Source organism: Peromyscus eremicus, chromosome 20 (genome assembly GCF_949786415.1).
Source record: "Peromyscus eremicus chromosome 20, PerEre_H2_v1, whole genome shotgun sequence".
Classification (NCBI taxonomy): domain Eukaryota; kingdom Metazoa; phylum Chordata; class Mammalia; order Rodentia; family Cricetidae; genus Peromyscus; species Peromyscus eremicus.
Genome location: NC_081436.1, coordinates 42,502,904 through 42,523,131, shown reverse-complemented (window position 1 = coordinate 42,523,131; position 20,228 = coordinate 42,502,904). Strand labels below are relative to the sequence as shown.

General features: G+C 45.3%; 1 protein-coding gene across 1 annotated transcript in view; it reads left to right on the top strand.

Annotated features, from left to right (window-relative positions):
* The window catches only part of Fer1l6 (fer-1 like family member 6), a 119,609-nt gene that overhangs the window by 76,737 nt on the left and 22,644 nt on the right, over window positions 1-20,228 (top strand). Inside the window, exons 24-32 of the mRNA XM_059247020.1 lie at window positions 1,176-1,341; window positions 3,193-3,416; window positions 5,075-5,200; window positions 7,200-7,236; window positions 8,412-8,536; window positions 10,114-10,245; window positions 11,126-11,251; window positions 15,337-15,464; window positions 19,490-19,660. Coding sequence (XP_059103003.1) covers window positions 1,176-1,341; window positions 3,193-3,416; window positions 5,075-5,200; window positions 7,200-7,236; window positions 8,412-8,536; window positions 10,114-10,245; window positions 11,126-11,251; window positions 15,337-15,464; window positions 19,490-19,660 — 1,235 coding nt within the window. The remainder of the gene's footprint in view (window positions 1-1,175; window positions 1,342-3,192; window positions 3,417-5,074; window positions 5,201-7,199; window positions 7,237-8,411; window positions 8,537-10,113; window positions 10,246-11,125; window positions 11,252-15,336; window positions 15,465-19,489; window positions 19,661-20,228) is intronic.

Below are 20,228 nucleotides of genomic sequence, written 5' to 3'. Positions count from 1 at the left end.
TCCTACAGTAAATAAAAGAAAACTAGAAAACTTTTGCCTAGACAGGCTTCTTTGAAGCACAGCCCCCAACTCATGCCTACCAGCTTCACCTGTTGCACATGCTCAGCTAGGCATCATGACGTAGGCCTATCATCCTAGCTACTCAGGAAACTGAGGCAGGAGGGACACAAGTTCAAGGCCTGGCCAAGCTGCAAAGAGAGTTCCAGGCTAGCCTGGGCAACTTAGTAAGGCCTTGTCTTAAAAATGAAAAGTAAAGAGAGGGCTGGAGATGTCGCTCAGTGGAAGGATGCTTGCCTAGCATGTTCAATACCCCGTGCCCACCCCCACACACACCAAAGGAGAAAGAAATACATAACATCAGGTCTAGCCCAGTCTACCAAATAAAGAAGTGTTTAGAGTGAGCCACAGACCTCCTTGGTTTGGCAAGCTCTCCAGTTGCTTCTGAGAACAAGATGCTCTATAGAAACTTACTTTGATGGCCACAGTTAAATAATGTCCCTTGTGTTAAGAATGTCAGTGTTTGTCATGTGTAAAGTTAGGTCTTTACACCTGCGCTTTTATTTATTTCAATATGTCAGCATGCATGGTTTTTTTGCTCTGGTTTGGAACTAGGAAAAGTTTTCTTTGTCCAACCCACTCAGTTCCCCAGATACGTGTTCTAAATGCTCAAAGGGGCCACTAAAGTGTGTGCAGCTCTTCACAGTGGATGTCATGGATCCTCTTGGGCACTAGAGGAGACAAGTGTGTAGAGCATGGTCCCCATAGTTCTGTGTCTCGTGGCTTGCTCTCCATCTGTTTCACATATGGGGACTGGCCAAACTGTCTTTTGACATGAGGGGTCTTGTGGTCAATAATAGCAAATAGGAGGACTGAAAACATTGCCATGGAAATACAGGAGTAGCAGATATTTTGCAACTGAAATCTTTCAGGGATTTGTACCTGGGATGACTTGTTATTAGAACATATCCATCAAAGTTTTAGTGCTTATTTCCGGACTTGGGAAGACAGTCCCGCAGAGTTTGGGCAAGCTGCCGAGCTGGTCTGAAGACTAGAATGTCAAGGCAAGGAGAAGAGAGGCAGACATCCGGTCAGAGCAGCCTATAGATGAGTCCACAGGGCCAGAGCAGACAAAGCCACCCAGGTAGTGGCATCCCCCCCCCCCACCTCTTCTGCAGGAGCTGCCTGAGAATGAGCTCCTGCACCCACCGCTCAGCATCTGTGTGGTCGACTGGAGAGCTTTCGGGAGAAGCACCCTCGTGGGCACCTACACCGTCAACTGCTTGAAACAGTTTTTGTGTAAATCCAGAGAGCCCCTTGCCCTAACTTCACAGACGGATGGAGGTAGGAAGAGCATCCTGTCTCCTAGACTGAAAAGGACTGTAGAATCGGGGTGGCTGTGGGTGTGTCCGGTGCTCTCTGCCTCAAAGAGTGCTCACGTGGCTGGCTGGGCCTTTCTAATGAATCTACGCTTTTATTCTCTCACGTCAGAATCGAACCCTCTATTGAGGCATCTTTGAGTATTCCTTAAACTCCTCTCCCCAGCCCCCATTCTCTGCCATTTTCCTTGGCTTTATGCTTGGTGTTATTTTAATCTGTTCCACCTTTGGTTCTCAGGTTTCAGAGTTAATGACACCACTCAGCTCCCTGCTACAGCAGCATCATTGAGCTGTTCAAGTCTTCTCTGTCAGAGCCCCTCTCCTCCTATGCCTGTCTGCCAGACCCCTCCCCAGTGTAGACTTCTCATCAACACTGCTCTAAAATTAAAGATTTAATGAGTGTGTGCGCACGTGTGTGTGTGTGTGTGTGTGTGTGTGTGTGTGTGTGTGTGTGTGGTGTGCAGACAGACACATACAAGTATAACACCCATGGAGGTCAGAAGAAGACATCAGATGCCCTGGAGCTGGAGTTACAGGTGACTGTGAGCCACTTGACGTGGGTGCTGGGAACCTAACTCAGGTCCTCTGCAAACACAGTATGCATTCTGAGCTACTGAGCCATTTTTTTCTGGCCCCTCATAAATTTAAGCACATTTGATCTACATACATGATAGGGTGTTATAACATTTTTTTGGTTCCTTTCACTCAATGCTACATTCTAATATCCATCCATACTACCATGTGCTCATTAGCTTATGACTACCCACTGCTTCCACCGTATTTCCCTTTTCCTTTCCTTTTGAACTGGACTGGACTCTTAAGTTGTTCACAAATCTCTACTTTCACCAACCATCCTGTGATGAAGGTGCCTGTGTGTGTTTCCCACGGGAAGATGCTGTGTGGGGATTTCTCCAGCCTACTTATCCAGGAGTGAGACTACTGGTCTCAGGGAATGTGCACATGAAGTTGTATGGAATCCAGACAGAGGGCGCTCTGGAGCACTGTGCTGTTTAACACCACTCTACATCTCTCCCATTACTGCACTGGAGCCCCTTCTGCCTCTTCTTGCACCCCGCTCTCTAGCCTCCTCCTCTCCACCTCCTACTATCCAATTTTGGAGGGTTAGGTTTTGCTTTGTTTGGTTATCGGGGGTTTGCTATTCAGTGGGTTTCTACTTCAGCTTGGGCATCTGTGTCTAGCACAGAGTAGATACTTATGGGAGTGTGTTGGATGAACTTTGCTGCTGCAAGCAGAGGAATGAGAGCCTCTGAAGGCCTTGGCAACTGTGGAAACTCCAGGCTGAAACACACCCACCAGTGCTGAGCTGTACAACATGAGATGCAGAGGGCATTTGGTAACTCCGGACAAGTGTTATGACCCTTAATGACATCAGCGGCCCAGCTAGAATGTCATAGATTCCAAGGCTGTAACTCGGCTTTCTGTTAAGCGCATGTGATCTTGAGCCCCGTGTACTGCCCTCACTTGGGGGCTTGATGGCTTCTGAAACCTCAAAATCTCTGCAGATTTACACACTGGGAGAGACCATCAATGCAGAGGACCTGTGCCTTAAACCTTGACTTTCGTGATCCTAGTGTCCACAGTTTCTCTAAGAGATAAATAATTAATAGTGCCATTTATGGATTGCCTATTGTACAAAAGATGTCATACATGATGGTCTCATTTTAACCCCCAGGAAAATAGTTACTGTATTCCTAAAAATAAGGAAAACGGGGTTCAGAAATGTCAAGAATTTGTCACTTTGGAAGCTAGTTATAACCGCTGTGTTTCCTGACTAACTGAATGAGCTTTCATTCAGTTGTTTCAGATTCACTAGCAACAATCGAGTCTTCTGAACTCAGCTCCTCCCAGGATCCCCCAACAGATCACGTCTACGTGGATGTTGAGCCACCTCCCACAGTGGTACCTGACTCTGCCCAGGCCCAGACAGCCACTCTGGTCGATATCCCTGACTCCTCTCCGATGCTGGAGCCCGAGCACAAACCTGTATCCCAGGAACCACCAAAAGATGGGAAAGTCAAGGTCAGTCAGTGTAATCCGCTTCCTATTTGCCAGGCTCGGTGGAATTTGCACTGGAAAACACAGCCATTCATTAGCTATGTGACCCTGAGCCAGCAACTTCACATTTCTGGGTATCTGTTTCCTCATTCACAATGAAGATACTGCTGTCCGCCTCAAAGTACTGTTGCAGGGTTGGAAAGTCACTGTGTATGAAATTAAAGAGTTAGTCAGATGTGACAGTAATATTTAACAGGACAGAAACTCTTCGAAATTCATTAGCTTGGAAAGGCAAGGCTTCCTTCACCCAGGACTACTGCACAGACATTTGGAACCTCCTTTGTTCACGGTCAGACATGATCAAGATGTGTCCTTTGAGTTCTAAAGAGGAGGAAGACTCTTCACCCTCAGTTAAGTGGGCTTCGGGAAGGTGTCTACTGCCATAGCAGCCGGAACACACCCAGTCACTGAGCTCAGAACTGAGCACGGTTGGTCCTGGTTAGAATACGGGTGTGAGTTTCTGAGGGTGGAAAGGACCAAAGGCCACAGGACAAAGATGCTGTCGGTCTTCTGCGGTCACAGATTTAATTTCAAACCCTAAGATCATTTTTAACTTTTCCTTGCCAGCTGTAATGGTACCCATTTGTAATCCCAGCACTCAGGAGGCTGAGGCAAGGGGATCACAAACTCAAAGCCATCCTGGGCTACATAGTGAGATCCTGTCTCAAAATTAAGAAAAAAAAAATCCTAAGGAGTTTCTTGCCTGGTAAACAGTAAAAACTGGAATGCAAAAGCAAGTATGACTTGATGATGGGGATGTTTATCAGGCTATACCAATCACATCCTTCCTCAGTGTCCCCTCACCAGGTTTTCTCCATTGTCCTAGCTTTGAACCAGACACTTACGTACATCCTCAGTCTTGGAGTTTGTGAATATCATAAACCGGTTAGCCCAGGTTGGATTTGATTTGTTAACATCGTGTCTTTATATTTCCTGTCCGTGGTAGAATACTTGGCACACAGTAGGTCCACTAGAGATGCTGGGGAGAGAAGGGATGGTGGGTGCATGATGAGTCTCCTGGAGACAGCTGTCTTCCTCAAATGCCTCCTTTCTGAGCTACGCATTGATAGTTATTACGTGTAACTAAATCTCTTCTGCCACCCGCCGCTTATGTTTTAGATGGCACTCACTTGCACTTCTTAAATGAGAAATGATGCTAGCTGTGGAGTTCCTACTTCCCGTCACTAGAACTTTCCCACAGGGAAGTAGGCTGGTGTCATCATCTTTAGTTGAGAAAACCAAGAGTCACACATTTCATATGATTTGCTTAGAGATTGTTGACCCAAGTCTGTCTGCAGCCAACCCCCGTTCTGTCCCATGACATTGTGCCACATGGCCTGGGACGCTATCTCCTCCGCTGCACTTGGAGCTCTCTGGGCTTGTGTGGAAGCTCCACTGCATCTCCAAAGTTGGACAAAGTTGTAATCGTTGGCTGAATTAATTAAAGGATGGTTGAAAATATGATTAAATGTTCATTTATTGAAGCAGCATGGAAAACTGCTACCACAAAACCAACAGATACCTCTGCCCACCTCTCACTGGGCATCTACACACAGTCTTCCTCAGCTAACCAGTTGGATCCTACACGTGACAAGTTTAGTAACCTACCTCTCGTCCCTTAGCCAGATCCCAGGAAGCCTTCTCGGAGATCCACCAAAAGGAGGAAGAGGACCATAGCAGATGAATCCGCTGAGAATGTCATTGATTGGTGGTCTAAGTACGACGCCTCCCTAAAGAAAGCACAGAAGGTAGAGACTCCTGCCTGTGACTGTCGAGGGGTCAGGGAGAACATGGCATCTTCTCCTTCCTCCCTCAAGGCCATAATCTCCCTTTAAATTTCAGTATAAAGAGCCTCAGGGCTTAAATATGACCCTGGCTGGCATTCCACTGTGGTCTGGCCAACTTATCAGGGGCTAAACTCTTAGAGAAAACCGATCCTTCCTCTCCTAACCACTAACAATTGCTCCTCAGTTAGGGGCAGAACTTCAGACGCAAATCCTCTCTCCATGCTGGAATTGGTCTGACTTGGGCTTGCATGGGTCTTGCGGACGCTGTCACAGCTGATGGGAGTCCATATGTGCAGCTGTTGTGTCCGGAAGATGTACTTCTCTTGTGGTAGTCATCTACCACCTCTGGCTGTTACACTCTCTCGGCTCTCTCCTCCACAATGATTCCTGAGCCTTGAAAGGATGGGTGCAGTGTAAATGGTCCCTGGAGAGCTGAGCATCCAAGAACGTTTGGGCATCACACATTGACCTTGATGGGAAAAAGACACAGTGCTGGGTGGGAAGGGAAGGGGGAGTAGATTTGGACAGAGTCACCTGAGGGGGTGAATCAAAACTCATTGTATGAATTATCAAATAACTAAGTTTTAAAAAGATTAACTTTAAAAACTATGTTAAATGCATTAGGGAAAATCCTAGAAGACTGGGGTTCCTGATTACGAGATCCCCACCCTCTGGCTGGAGCTGGTGTAGTATGTAAGCTCTGTTGGAGACCCTCGAAGGATATTCAGTATAGTCAGTATACACAGGCTCTGACCTTGGGAGACTTAGGGAGATCAGCATGGAGAAGAGGGGTCTCAATAGTGAGCAGCAGGGGCAGGGGATCCCCGGGCCACAGAGCATCAGGGCTTCAGCAGGATTCTACTTTTGTAGGGGAAATGATCCAAGCAAAGGATGATCTTGGCATAGCAAATAGCAATAATTGGTAGGTTGTCAGAGGAACCACAGAGCCCCATGTACGTGGACTAAGACAAGCATCAAGTCCCAACACCGGAGAGCCAGGGCCCTGGAAATTCAGGTTAAAGCTCTGAGACCAATTTTTTTAAATTTTATTTTACAATACAATTCAGTCCTACATATCAGCCACAGATTCCCTTGTTCTCCCCCCTCCTGCCCCCCCTTCCCCCAGCCCACCCCCCATTCCCACCTCCTTCAGGGCAAAGCCTCCCCCAAGGACTGAGATCAACCTGGTAGACTCAGTTCAGGCAGGTCCAGTCCCCACCTCCCAGGCCGAGCCAAACGACCCTGCATAAGCCCCAGGTTTCAAACAGCCAACTCGTGCAATGAGCACAGGACCCAGTCCCACTGCCTGGATGCCTCCTAAACATTTATCAACACCAAATTAAAAAGAAAGTAAGAACTGGTCACATGCTACCACAGTTGAGCCTGTTGAGACTCTAGTTTGGGGAGACTACATTTTCATGCAGGACTACTCAAAAACACTGGTGTACAGTGAGTTAACAAATCAAACACTAGCCCCTGCCTCCACCCCCTTCCTTTTGCTGGATGGATGCTTCCACTTCCTACGAATAGTTAACTCTTCACTGTTTCTCTACTACCCTCCTCAAGCCCTGGTACCCACCCAAGGGCCCAACGTGCCAGCAGGAGAAACTCATAGGGCAGGCTGTGGGTTGGTCCAGGGGAGTGTAAAATCGATCTGTCCTCTCTATAGCTTAGAAAAGCCTGTCACAGAGAACAATAGTCTTCCCCTTGGTGACACCATTGTTGGGTGTGCAGAAACCTGTTTTCTAGGCTTAGGACATCCCCACTGCAGCTAGGAGTCATGTCTTCACAGTGAGGCTTCATTCTGGAGACTTCTTGGGGACTATTTTAATATTCTTAAAATGGCATTCCTGGGGATACAGAGAGTTGGGATAATCAAATTAAAGCTGGTAGCACTTGGGCTTAGTAAATTAAATATAGCAGTATCGATAATCTTATTTCCTCTTTTTTTCTTTTTGAGGAAAAGGAGAACAACTCGAAGGAGAAAAGGGCCACAGGTGAGTGGCTATTTGGGGGCTTCTTGGATGTAGAACAGGGCCATCAGAGTAAGAATTACGAGTGGAAGTCATGACAGATGTGTTATAGCTCAGCTCCCTTGTCCACATAAAGAAAATGGCAACACACGTCACAGGTCATCCAGAGGGCTGGAGAATAGAACCCGCCTGGCATGCTTTGGGTCAGTCCCACAGTATCAGAAAAGAAAGGCTCATAGGTATTGGAGCTGAACTGGTCTGTAATTCAAATTAATTACCGGAATTGACTGGCTCGTGCCCCATGCAGAGCTTTCATTTAGAAGAAGCAGGATAAAAATAGGATCAAGCTGGAAGCACAGGCCCAAACCAACAAGATAAATATGAATAGTGCTGAGTGGAAAGATCTGGATTCGGGATCTAAAATTCACTTTGCGAGGATTGGTTAGATCTGATATGGCAGAAGTCCAACAAAAGAAGCTTGGGGAATGACCAAGAGCTCAATTCCAGTTATAGCCTACCTACAGCAGTAACAGCAAGCAGCCAAGAATGGTTCAGACGGCATGGACATTCATGCACACACACACACACACACACACACACACGCACGCACGCACGCACGCACGCACGCACGCACGCACGCACATCCTCGAGAGCCTGGCTCCTAACTAATGTGTTTCATTTCACATTCTTCCTATGTCCAGCCATCTCCAACAGCATTTTCATCACACACACGATGGGACAGAGATACAAAGAGGTCAAGTTACTCATCCAAGGTCACACAGCTAGAAATAGCAGAGCTCAACATCCATCTCTAGTCATTTTTTCTTCACATGATGCTGCTAAAAATATACTAAAAAAATGTTATTAGCATGACCTTGGATAAGACTCTTAACATACTTGAGCCTTATGTTGAACTAGATGACTCTTGAGACCCCGAGGACATTTGAGAAGGAAGGTAACAGAAAGCTTTAGAATTATCCAAAATCAGGGTCTGTTCTCTGCTAGTTGGGGGAAAGAACAAATAATGTACCTTCTCTGGCCTGGCTTAATGCATCTATGCACAGACCTGACCCACTTAACATTTTGCCTGGCCCTAGGGCAGCCACAAACACTGTATTTACATATGCTACAGACTCCAGGGCTGATGTAGTCACCCTGTGGTTAACAATTCGATAAAAATTTCTGCCGAATATCCACAGACGCAAAGCCAGACGAGGTGGTGTTGGATATAGAGGATGGCCCCAAAAAGAAGAAAGACAAAATGCTCAAGAAGAAACTGAAAGATGATGGGAATGGTGGGATCCCGAACTTGGCTGTCTTAAAGGTCTGTGGGCCCAAGGGCCTCCGTGGGTGGGGTGCAGAGCTCAGAACCAGGCTTCTCTTGGTGATTCAGTCAACTGTAGTGATTCCTTTCTTTGAACTGACTCACACTGTCTTCATTATAGTCACTGATGTGAGGAAATAAAGTCTAATGTGCAGGTAAGCCAAGACAAGAAAGCTTGTCCGTTTTCTTGCTCCACAGCCCTATATTCAGAAAGGGTATAATGTACAACCTGGGAGATAATTTACAGTGTAAAAGTTCCCTTCAACCCTTCTTGGGGCACTATTTTATGTGCACGCTCAAAATAGCAGGAGTTTTAACTAAAATCAGCTCCATCAGACCAATTTCCCTATTAGTGAGAGGGCTTTAGCTAGAGATGTATGTACGGATGTGAAAATTTGAAGTCCAACAATTACTTATGTAGATGATCAAGTTGAGTAATTTTGAGAGGAAAGTTGAATAAGCATTTTAATTATATTTCTAAACCTCAAATTGAATTCTACTTTGCATTTCTAAAGTCTATATATTATTTCCCACTTGGAAAATTCATATCTGCATGCATTATAACAAAAATAAACATTCTGTCATTTTAAATGTGTTAAGAATTAATAAATATTAATGATTTCAACTTCCTAAAAGTACTACAGTCTATATTTAATGGCCAATAACATCAATTAAACATAAAAAGGGTTGTTGTGTTTATGCCTGTATATTTAAACCTGTTTTATGGGCTGGAAAGACAGTTCTGTGGTTCAGAGCACTTGCTGCTCTTGCAGAGGATCTAGACTTGGTTCCCAAAATCTACTTGGGAGCTCACAACCACTAGTCTAGGGGTTATGATGCCCTCTTCTGGCCTCCACAGGCACTAGGTATACACATAGCACACATATATGATGGTAAAACATTCACATACATAAAAATAAATAATTCTTTGAAATGTTTTCAGTTGGCTATACTTCTTGGAATTCAAATTTTTATGCAAAGGGCTTTATAAAATTCATAATAGTTAGCTTTAGCAGTGTTTAGCTGAATGTTTTCCTTATCTTGTTAAGGATAAATCAACAAGCAGTCGCTTACGTTTTCCCTGGGGCATATTTCAAGGCCAATTTTTGAGAATTCTGATCTTCCACATTAAACAAATGCTGACCCTTTTCTATTGGACATTTTTGCATCACTCTGATCTGAATACCCGAGGGAACAGCTGTGGGGAGGGGCTTGTAAGGCTCATGGCTTCAGAGGGATCAGGCCATGCGTGCCCAGCCCGTGTGCTTGAACAGGTCATCATGGTGTCCAGAGCATGTGGTAGAGGAGAGCTATTCCCTTCATGGCTAACAGGAAACAGAAATGGATGGTTCTGGTGAAGCTCGGAAGACCAGAATGCTGAAATGTAGTCACTAAAGGCTATCCTCATAAGGTTTCAGATGGGAACAAGGACTCTACTGGGCACTGAGCCACAGGCCACTTCTGCTATATTCTGGTGAAGGATTTGTCTGTTTTCAAACTTTGAATGAGAATGAATTTAAAGGTGATAGAGTAATTAACCTTCTGTCCTCTTAATATAATCTTGCTTCTCTCTAAAGATATATGATGGTGAGCTTGAGAGTGAATTTAACAACTTTGAAGACTGGGTGAAGACCTTCGAACTCTTCAGAGGCAAATCTACAGAAGATGATCATGGTCTAGATGGAGACCGAGTCATAGGAAAGTTCAAGGCAGGTTCCCATGCGGATCTCATTCTTTGTCTCTGTCTGTAAATGCCAGCCTTAACTCATTTCTAACAATGGGGTTGTGATATGTGACATGGGGGTAAAGGCTCCTCAGTGCCCACCCAGTACCTTCTCTGAACCACACAAGGCCCAGCCACAGTCTTGGGAGATATTTTTGATCCATGGCCAGTGGGTTAGACTTACTGTGTATAATATAAGAAGACATAGTCACTACCCATAAGGACCACTGTCCTTTGCTGTCCCATCCATAACACATTAAATACTCGATCTATGCAGACTTACCAATTGAAAAAGCAACATAAACAGTACAAACACTTTTCGGGGGCAGACTTAGGTTTTCAGTATCACAAAGCAGTTGCTAATATCTGTAGTTCATTACTGCATGCTGGGCCTTTAATATGCTGCATGGCATACTGAAATAACCTGAGTGACTCGGTTTGCCAACCTGGATTTAAATCCTGTTTGTTACAGTAGCTAGTAGCTTGAACAATATACGTCACCTCCCTAAGCTTCAGTGGCTGTGTCTGGAAAGAGGAATACCGTACTCAGGACAGGAGGAGACAGTAGGGAAACCTGGGCACAGCATTCCACACACAAAGAGCACTCAGATCCCCTCTGTCACACTCCTCATGCAATGGCCCTGTGATGAGAGCATTAACATACTGACCCCAGGCATTAGTGTACCACAAATAAGTGCTGAGGTAAGCAGCTTGGATAAATTGCCCAAGGACATCCCCCCTCCCTTGTGACAAAGGGCAGCACTAGCCCACTTGGGCTATGTTCATTTTCCCACCACTGGGCTCACTGTGGTTTCTCTTGGGTCACATGACCATTCTGCTTTCTGGCTTATGTTCTGTGGTTCCAGGGCTCCTTCTGCATCTACAAAAGCCCAGAGGATTCTACCTCAGAGGACAGTGGGCAGCTGAGAATCCAGCAAGGAATTCCACCCAATCATCCCATTCAAGTACTGATCAGGGTGTACGTTGTCGCGGTAAGCCATCCTCCTTTGATCTAAGTGGGGGGGTTAGCTTACCCACACTGCCGGAACAAAATACCACAATGTAGAGGCCCACAAAGGTTTCCTAGTAAGATCTGAGCTTGCTTTATCCAGCAGGGCTGCATTAGAGGATTGCTTGACCATGTGCATGGTTTCTAGGTGATTGGAAGAGTGTACATTTGGCTGAGCTAGGGGGAGGTATTTTGCTCCACCTCTTGGCATTCCTATAAATACCCTTTAGAAGAAACGGGGAGGGGGGGTGAATAGGGATCCAGGACCTCCTGAGGTTATCTAGTATTTCTGTTTCTCTCTCCTCTATCCTTCTATTTAAATCTCTTATCCCTCACTCCTCAAGAGTACCCTGGGGTAAAATGTGGGAGCCGATCTCCCAGATGGCCTCCCACACCACAAGTGGGCTTAAACCATGGAAATGTATATCTCACAGTTCTGGGGACTTAGTCCATGATTACCTGGTGGTGTCGGCATCTGGTGGAACCTCTCCTGCTGGCCTGTAGGTATCTGCCTTGCTACTATGTCTTCACGTGGCCATTCCTCTGGGGATGTGAATGTGGAGAGCAAAAGAGCAACGTCTGAAATCTACAGCTCCACTCCTGTGACATCATTTATTTCAGTCACCTGCCTATAGCCAGCCATAGCTCCAATACAGTTAGGCTTCAACATATGCCGTTAGGATCACCCAGATTATAGGGCGTGAAGGTCGTTCAGGAACACGGACATCTCCTGGCTTTTCACTTCCTGGTATACAGGACCTCTCTGAGCAGCTTTATCAGCTCTGTAAGGTTACCTACCAGCAGGAAAGGAAACCAAATCAGAAGTAGAACCCTCAGAGGGAAGACCGTGGAGGAAGAGCTCAGGAACGACACCCAGGACCCAACAGGGCAATGAAACTCCCCCCAATGGCTTTGCTGGTGCACTGCTGCCGTCAGAAGTTTCGTTTTGAATGCATTAAAAGGAAAAAAAAAAAAAAAACCTCAAAACATTACGTTCTCTAGGCTTCCCTTTGGTTTGATAATGGATCACAAAACTTTAATTGTAAAACTTTTTAACTTATAGGGAAAGTGGACAACCAAGCATGACGTTCAGTTGTACACATCCTTATGGGTCATGGATTTGTCTTTAGCTCGTTGCTTGAGTTTCATTTCTGTGATTCTCTTTGATTGCAGTATTCTTATTCAGTGCTCCCTCTCCTCATGTTCCTTATATAACTTATGAGGAGCATTAACAAAACACAAAAGAAAAGCAAAATTGCCGGATGTGGTGGCACAAGCCTTTAGTAAGTACCAGCCCTCAGGAGGGAGAGTTCCAGGCCAACCTGGCCTATGTAGAGAGTTCCAGGCTAGCCAAGCACACAGTGAGACCCTGTCTCAAGAAAAAAAAATAATAATGAGAGGGGAAAATGAACTGTCCTTGCATCGTGCTTCTTGGATGGCCTTCTCTCCTCCACACCATCAGACAGCTGGGGGGCGGGGTGCAGGTTGTGGTGGAGTCTTTGTCCTCAAAAGAGCAGGCTAACTGGGAAGGGTGGCAGTGCTTCTGATAAACCTCAGACCTTGTTGGGTAGCCTATCATGAATTGCTGCCTACAGGGTGCTCTACAATAGCCTTTTCAAAATGGCGTTCAGGATGCTCCTGGCATCCTGGGAGAGAATTAATATACATTCCTCAAGAGATAGAGTGTGTGTTCAAGTAAATTTGAGAAATATTGTGTTCAATAGTTGATTTTTCTTCTCCAACTCGGGAGGCTCTCGAAGTTCATATGAGTGCTAAAGGCCCAGAGAATTCAGGAAACAAACAAATCTATTGAACTGTCATTTGCGCTGTCTCCACTTCCGGCCCCCACCTTTTCCTCTCACTGAATCACAGTACTACGGGACACAACACCTACTGCACTTCTCTTGGTTAGGACTCTCTATACGGAGGTCAGGGCTGCTGTGGACCAGGTTCCTGCCTGGAGCGGGGGTGGGCAGCATGAAGGAAGTCTGGCTTGGGCTGCAGTTGAGGACAGGAGGGACTTGAATGAAAAATGACTGTGCCACATTTCATTAGCAACCAAGTCACTGCAAGATGGAGAGCCAATGTTTGGCATGGACCTTGTTAGCAGTGGTGATTGTGTGTGTTTTCCTATTACTTTTTTTTCTATTTTATTTTATTATTATTATTTTTTTCAGACAGGGTTTCTCTGTGTAGCTTTGGAGCCTGTCCTGGACCTTGCCCTGTAGACCAGGCTGGCCTTGAGCTCACAGAGATCCATCTGCCTCTGCCTCCCAAGTGCTGGGATTAAAGGTGTGCACCACCACTGCCCGGCTCTATTACTTACTAATATACAATTAGCTGGTTATGTAATACACTGATTTTAAAATAACTTAAGAGATACTAAAAAGTTGTTTTAAAAGTAACTAAAAAAAATGCAAACAGAAAGAAATCAAAGTTCTTCACTATGTTCCTCTCACTTCAGAAGTTAGCACAGATTTTTTTTTTCCAAATCAGTATATGATTTCATTCCTTTTAGCAGCCATGTGGTATTTTCTTGAGTAGATATAATAAGACTTGTTCATACAACAAATATTAAGAAGACTATGTTCCATGTCGTTGAGATAAAGTAATGAACAGGACAGTACTCTTGTGGAGATCACATGCTGGTTCTGAGTGGCATAAGAACTAGGAAATATAAAAATAAACGAAGGAACAGCCATGTGCACAGGTTGCATTAGAGTTCACTGCTGTATAGAGAATTAAATACCAGTGATTCGACAAGGAGAAACAGGGGAGTGGCTGATTTGGATTGCGCTTTGGTATGTGATCTGTTTACAAATTTTGACTATTAAGCAATCTCTAGAGAACATTTTTGAATATGTAGCTTCATCTGCGTACCCTGTTCTGTCTGCAGGAGATAGTCTTAAATATGTTTCTCAGCTTTCTTCACAACCGAGTTTCTCAATTTTGATGTCATGTCTTACTGGCCTTCTACCACGGTCTTTCCTTTCACCGTGTTCACTTTTGACAGCCTGAGGTCCAGCCAGTCTGGAATCAGGCTTCATGATCTGAAACATCACCGTTCAGGGAGCCATGGCTAAAGGCAAGACTCATGGGGTAATGCCCATGGGCACCAATGGTGCTGGTCAGGGTCTTTAGGGCCACCCCCATGGTTTTACAAATAGATCCGGAAACAATGTGACTTGTCCACAATGACACAATTACTTAGAACTAGAGCATGGGCTCATGTCTTCTGCATCCTTTTCCGGTGTGTTCCTCACTGCCGTGTGCTAAGGACTGGTTTCCTCTGGGTGGGTGATAGCAGAGAAAGATGAGGCCAGTATGGTTCTTTTTAACACCAAGACTAGGGTGTTAAAGCAGTGGTTCTTCACTTTAGCTGCACTCTAAAACTCTGAGACGCTTTTCAAAGTACCAAAGCTCAGGATCCAGAAAACCTGAACATCTCAAGATAGAACCTGGCACCCAAGTGTCCCCATGTGAAGCCAGGGTTGAGGCCACTGGGTCAAATGTAGTTGTTCTTTACTCTTTGCTCTTTGGAGGCCCTCCACCCAGCTCCCATATAAATACACACACCGAGACTTATTTTTACTTATGAAAGCCGTTCCTTAGCTTGGCTTGTTTCTAGCCAGATTTTCTTAACTTAAATTATTCCATCCATCTTTAGCCTCTGGGCTTTTACCTTTCTCTATTTCTGTATACCTTTCTTTACTTCTTACTCCATGGCTTGCTGTAAAACTGGGTGGCTGGCCCCTGGAGTCCTCCTCTCCTCCTTTTCTCACTCCTCCATCTTCTTCCCAGATTTCTCCTCCTATTTATTCTCTCTGCCTGCCAGCCCCGCCTAGCCTTTCTCCTGCCTTGCTATTGACCACTCAGCTCTTGATTAGACCAATCAGGTGTTTTAGACATGCACAGTAACACAGCTTCACAGAGTTGAACAAATGCAACACAAAAGAATGCAACACATCTTTGCATCATTAAACAAATGTTCTGCAGCATAAACAAATGTAACACATCTTCAACTAATAATTCCACAACAGTCGGAGTCATTTCCTTTTTCCTCTCCAGGCATTTAATCTTAGCCCAGCTGATCCAGATGGCAAATCAGACCCCTACATTGTCCTCAGACTTGGCAAAACAGAAATCAAAGACCGGGACAAGTACATCCCCAAACAACTGAATCCAGTATTTGGAAGGTCAGTGGCCATCCCAATTGGGTTATATCATCTTTCCTGCATTGGCTGCCTCTGTCTTCCTGGAGGGTTAGTAGAAATGGTATGTGGATGTGTGTCTTAAGTAAAATAGTAGCTGAGGATTAAATATTGACTTGTGTTCTTGATAACAGCCAACTAAATGTCCATGAAATGTGGAAAGTTTTCCTGTTTGGGATTTGGCATGTAGTGATCTTCAGACACATAGTTTTGAAACAGCTATTTCCTAGACCTTAAAAGTACCTTGAAGGGTCATGGATACCACCTCCTGGTTCTGTAGAGAGAGTTTTCTTCTTACAATCAAGAAATCTGAGATCCAAAGAGGTTAAGAAAAAATTCACATGCAAATTCATTCCACTCAGAATTAGAGAGGACTAAGCCAGATGGTTGAGTTTTTGGTCTATTAGAGAGAGTTTTTCCATCATATCATTTTGCCAACCACTTGCCGTGACTCCTGAGGTCCAAAAGTTGAACTGACATCCCATAGTTGTGTTTTATTTTCCTGCAAATTGTTAAAATACACTGTATGTGTGGGTGTGCAGTAGAACTAGACACAGGAATTTTCTGCTACATGGCAACAAGTTTTAAAAAGATTTATTTATTTTACTCATGTGTGTATATGTTTGCTTGCATGTATGTATGTGCACTACGTGTGTACAGTGCCCATGGCATCAGATACCCTAGAATCGGACTTACGGATGGTTGTGAGCTACCATGTAGGTGCTAGGAACCAAACCCAGGTCCTCTGCAAGAGCAACAAGTGCTCTTAACCACCGAGCCATCACTCCAGCCACACGCCATTGACCTTATAATGGCATATCATACACGTTTCCTGCTTGAGTTTGTGCTCTGACTACCACTGCCCTTGGAATTGGAACCAGGGTTTCACTGTCATGTGCACTGTGCAACCTCATGAAGCTAACTCCACCTGTTTTGGCGCTTTCCTCATCTATAAAGCAGTTGTGACACCCGACCCTAGCTAAACTCCTTTGACACCCAACCTTAGCTAGACTCATTTGGAAGAACATGCGAGACATCTATAGCACTATCAGTGTTCAATTTGCATCTGCCACCTTTCCCTCCTCCTTGGTGACTTCAGCAATATCTGAAGTATGTTTAATTTGTTTCTCTTGAGGAACTAAGGGCACAGGATGAAATCTCCACCAGACTCATACACATTCATAGATCCATCTGTATTGGCTTCGGACCCCATGGCATTTGACCAGAATCAGCTTCTCAGATTTTATTGCTGCCAAGGAAATAGGCAATAAACGACCTGGCCTGTCTGGATTAATGGGAACGATTAAAATGACATACCAGGGAAGCTTATCCTTGTTTCTCTGATCCAGAGATGACCTTTACTGTGATCTGCCACTTATGTAACCACTGCTGCGTTTTGCCATTACAGTTCCCCAGACATGAGTTAGACTTGGTTTATCAACCTTATTTAAGGGCTCTGGAATATAGGAGGCCAGTGTGATGGATGCACCACACACACACACACACACACACACACACACACACACACACACACACCAACATACAGTCTCCCAGGGCTTCTTTCATAGCCTCTCCAGGGGTAGATGGTTGGTGGGACACATCTTTCATTGTTACTCAGAACATACATTCTTGGCTTAGTCCTACTGTGTTCCAGAAGGATGTGTGCCTAACCTGTGACTTAGGGACCCCCCTCCTGAGGGGAACACCTGCTAGGGTGTTCATGTGAGACTGTCACAGCCCCTTCCACTAACACCCTGGCTCCTTGAGCTGCCTTCCTTTCTCCTTCACAGCTTCTGGCATAGGTTTACTCGTCTGTGTGTTCATTTGCCATCTTCTCTCTACTGGAAGATCAGATCTGTTGGTGCATGAACTCATGTAGGCCGGCACCGCCTCCCCAGCCCTGTGGACAGCGCCCGGCACACACTGAGTACTGACTATGTGTCTTATTGTGAAGGAATGAATGAGTGAGTGAAAGAATAGGTACACAGACCAAACTTCCTTCATGTGGTGGTGACATCCGCTGGGACTCCGCTACTCCACATCGTTCTGAAGTTGAGTATGACCATAGTCTTTGACAGCTCTTTCCATAGCTCTCAAAGTGTCCCATAGTCTTTATTGCCTTGAAAACAATGGGATCCCAAATTACTGAACTTGGGTGACTAAAATAGCTCACTGACTCTGATGGTTCATTCACCTCTGCAGGCCTTGGTCCCAGCCGGGCTCTCATCTGCCCACTTTCCTTGGTTCCCTACACACACACACACACACACACACACACACACACACACACACACCACTCACAGTTATTGGAAATCCATCTTGTACCAGGTTCTCTGCACTCTGTGCTTTTCAGGGATCCTGTGACTACTGAGAGAAAAATGAATGGGGGATTAAGACACTGTGGCAAATCCCATAGAAACAGGGGACGGGCAGGTCTGAGTTCCAGGTCTAGAGCCCAGAGAACTCTCTGCTGTCTAGGTCCAGGTGAAGGGACTTCTCTTTTGCCTATGACTCCATCTCAGCTCCTGCCATCTCCTGCCACTCTTGTGTACACCTCACTTATAGGAAATTATTCTACGCTCAGGACCTGTCACATAGTGGCGGTGTGATAAACACCAGAACAGTAAGTTAGGCAATGAATGAATGAACAAAGGAACAGTGGGGATCTTTGCTTTGAGCCTCTGAACCTCTGCACACTTATGCTGTCTCGGCGTTTGCTCAAGCAATGACATCTAGTGGTGTTATCACCGACATATGACCTGATGTAAGCTTAGGAGTTCCCGGGGAGACCAGGAATCCAATCTTGGGATGGTGGTTTTGCAAACTTTTTGGATGGCAGCTCCAGTAAATTCAGGCAAGGTTAAACCATAAGTGCAGCTTGATGAGACGTGCCAGAGCCATTAAATCCTCTGTCATCGTTACCAGGGTCAGTGAAGCCTTCCTATTAAGCCCTTCCTTGATGGCTACCGTGGTGATAGCAAAACTCAGTGATGGATGTTGGGTGCTTGCTTCTAATGAACCTCCAGAATAGCCATTGCAACCTAGAAGCCAGGATTTGAAGTCAAGGAGGCACTACCATGCGTAACAGATGAAGAGCACATGGATTTCATCCCTGTGCAGCCCCATCTGGGCCGTTCAGAGCCTACCCCATCAGTTATGATCCCTGCTGCTGTAAATTGTCTGTTTTTCTCACTGGAGTGCGGGTGCGGGTGGTAATTGTCTCTTGAATGTGTGGCCGTCTCTGCTACACTAGACTTAGGATCCCATCACATAGTTCAGGAAGTTATGATTCTTCACTTAGGTTCCCCAGAGTTTGTCTTCCTTATCTACAAAATAGAGGTATTGGATATAAAAAAAAAAAATTCTGACATGCTTTGCAGCTCAAAGAAATAGCCTTTAAATATCTATTCTCTGCAGGCCAAGAGCAAGCTCCAGTGATGCAGAAATCCGAGAATGGTATTCTGTTCTCAGGGCCCTTCGTCTTGTGGAGACAGCCTGCGAGTCTTTGTTTCCATCAGCAAGGTTTTCTTTTTGAAAACTCCAGCTGGTGTTCCTCGATAAAGCAGTGACCGAAAAGAATGATAATGTTCTTACCGGGTCTGAGCTGAAAAGCTGGAAGTGAAATGTGTGTTTTATATGATCAACCTTGCATCTAACCGCCACACTATGTTTAAAGGAGTCCTGATTGTTCTCATTTTCATACAAGGAGGGTGAAAGAGATTAAGTCACATCCCCAGTGTTTAACAACCAGGTCCAAAATCAGATTGAAAATCAGACCAAAGTCCCCAGTAAGCAACTCTGAGATATGGCCTGTGAAAAGGCAGATCATTGTCTATTGAAATTTGACGAAGGAATCAGAAGTCCGTTGTACTACACAGATTCCTGTCAGTGCTGACTGAATTGCTGAGCCGGTCAGTCCCTCCACCCGGGCAGGAAGCTAACTGAAAGAAAGCTGGTGAAGCACCATATTGCCAAACACTGCTGACTCCCAGCCCTCTGCTTGCACTCAGGTCATTTGAGATTCAGGCCACTTTCCCAAAGGAGTCCCTGCTCTCCATCCTGATCTATGACCACGACATGATTGGGTCAGATGACCTCATCGGGGAGACCAAGATCGACTTGGAGAACCGTTTCTACAGCAAACACAGAGCCATCTGCGGTTTGCAGAGCCAATACGAGATGTAAGTTGTTCCCTGTTGGTGTCCCAGGGCCACAGTCTTAAGGGGATCTGGACTGCGCATGCGTTTATCCATCCTATCAGCAGAGCTGGATTGGGAGACTGATCCAGGCATTTGAGGGCCAATTGGCCTGGGGAAGCATCTCTGGTTTAAAACCCAGGGCAGGTTCTTCAAGAGTAAAGAGTCAGGCTGTGGTGTGCTTGTGTGTTCACCTGTTTCTGGTGGTCCGGATTCCCTGGCGGACGGTGCTAGAGGAAGACTGGTTAATACAATGGTTTGCGTCAGTGTCTCGGCATTCTGTAAACAACAGCTGCATTTGCTTAGGGCCTGCTGTTTGAAGAGCTTTGCATGGAATAACTCATCAGCTCCCCCCAGAACTCGCTGGGGTATTATTATCCCCACTTTATACGTGCGGGAAGAGTGGATCCAATATTCTTTACAAAGATTTGCAATTCAATTTTATTTTTAAATGTAGGCTACCAGCTTGATTTTCTTTTAATGTATGCTGAATCTTACTATATTTTTTAACAAAATCTTACAAATTACAGCTAGGAAAATATAGACATTCATT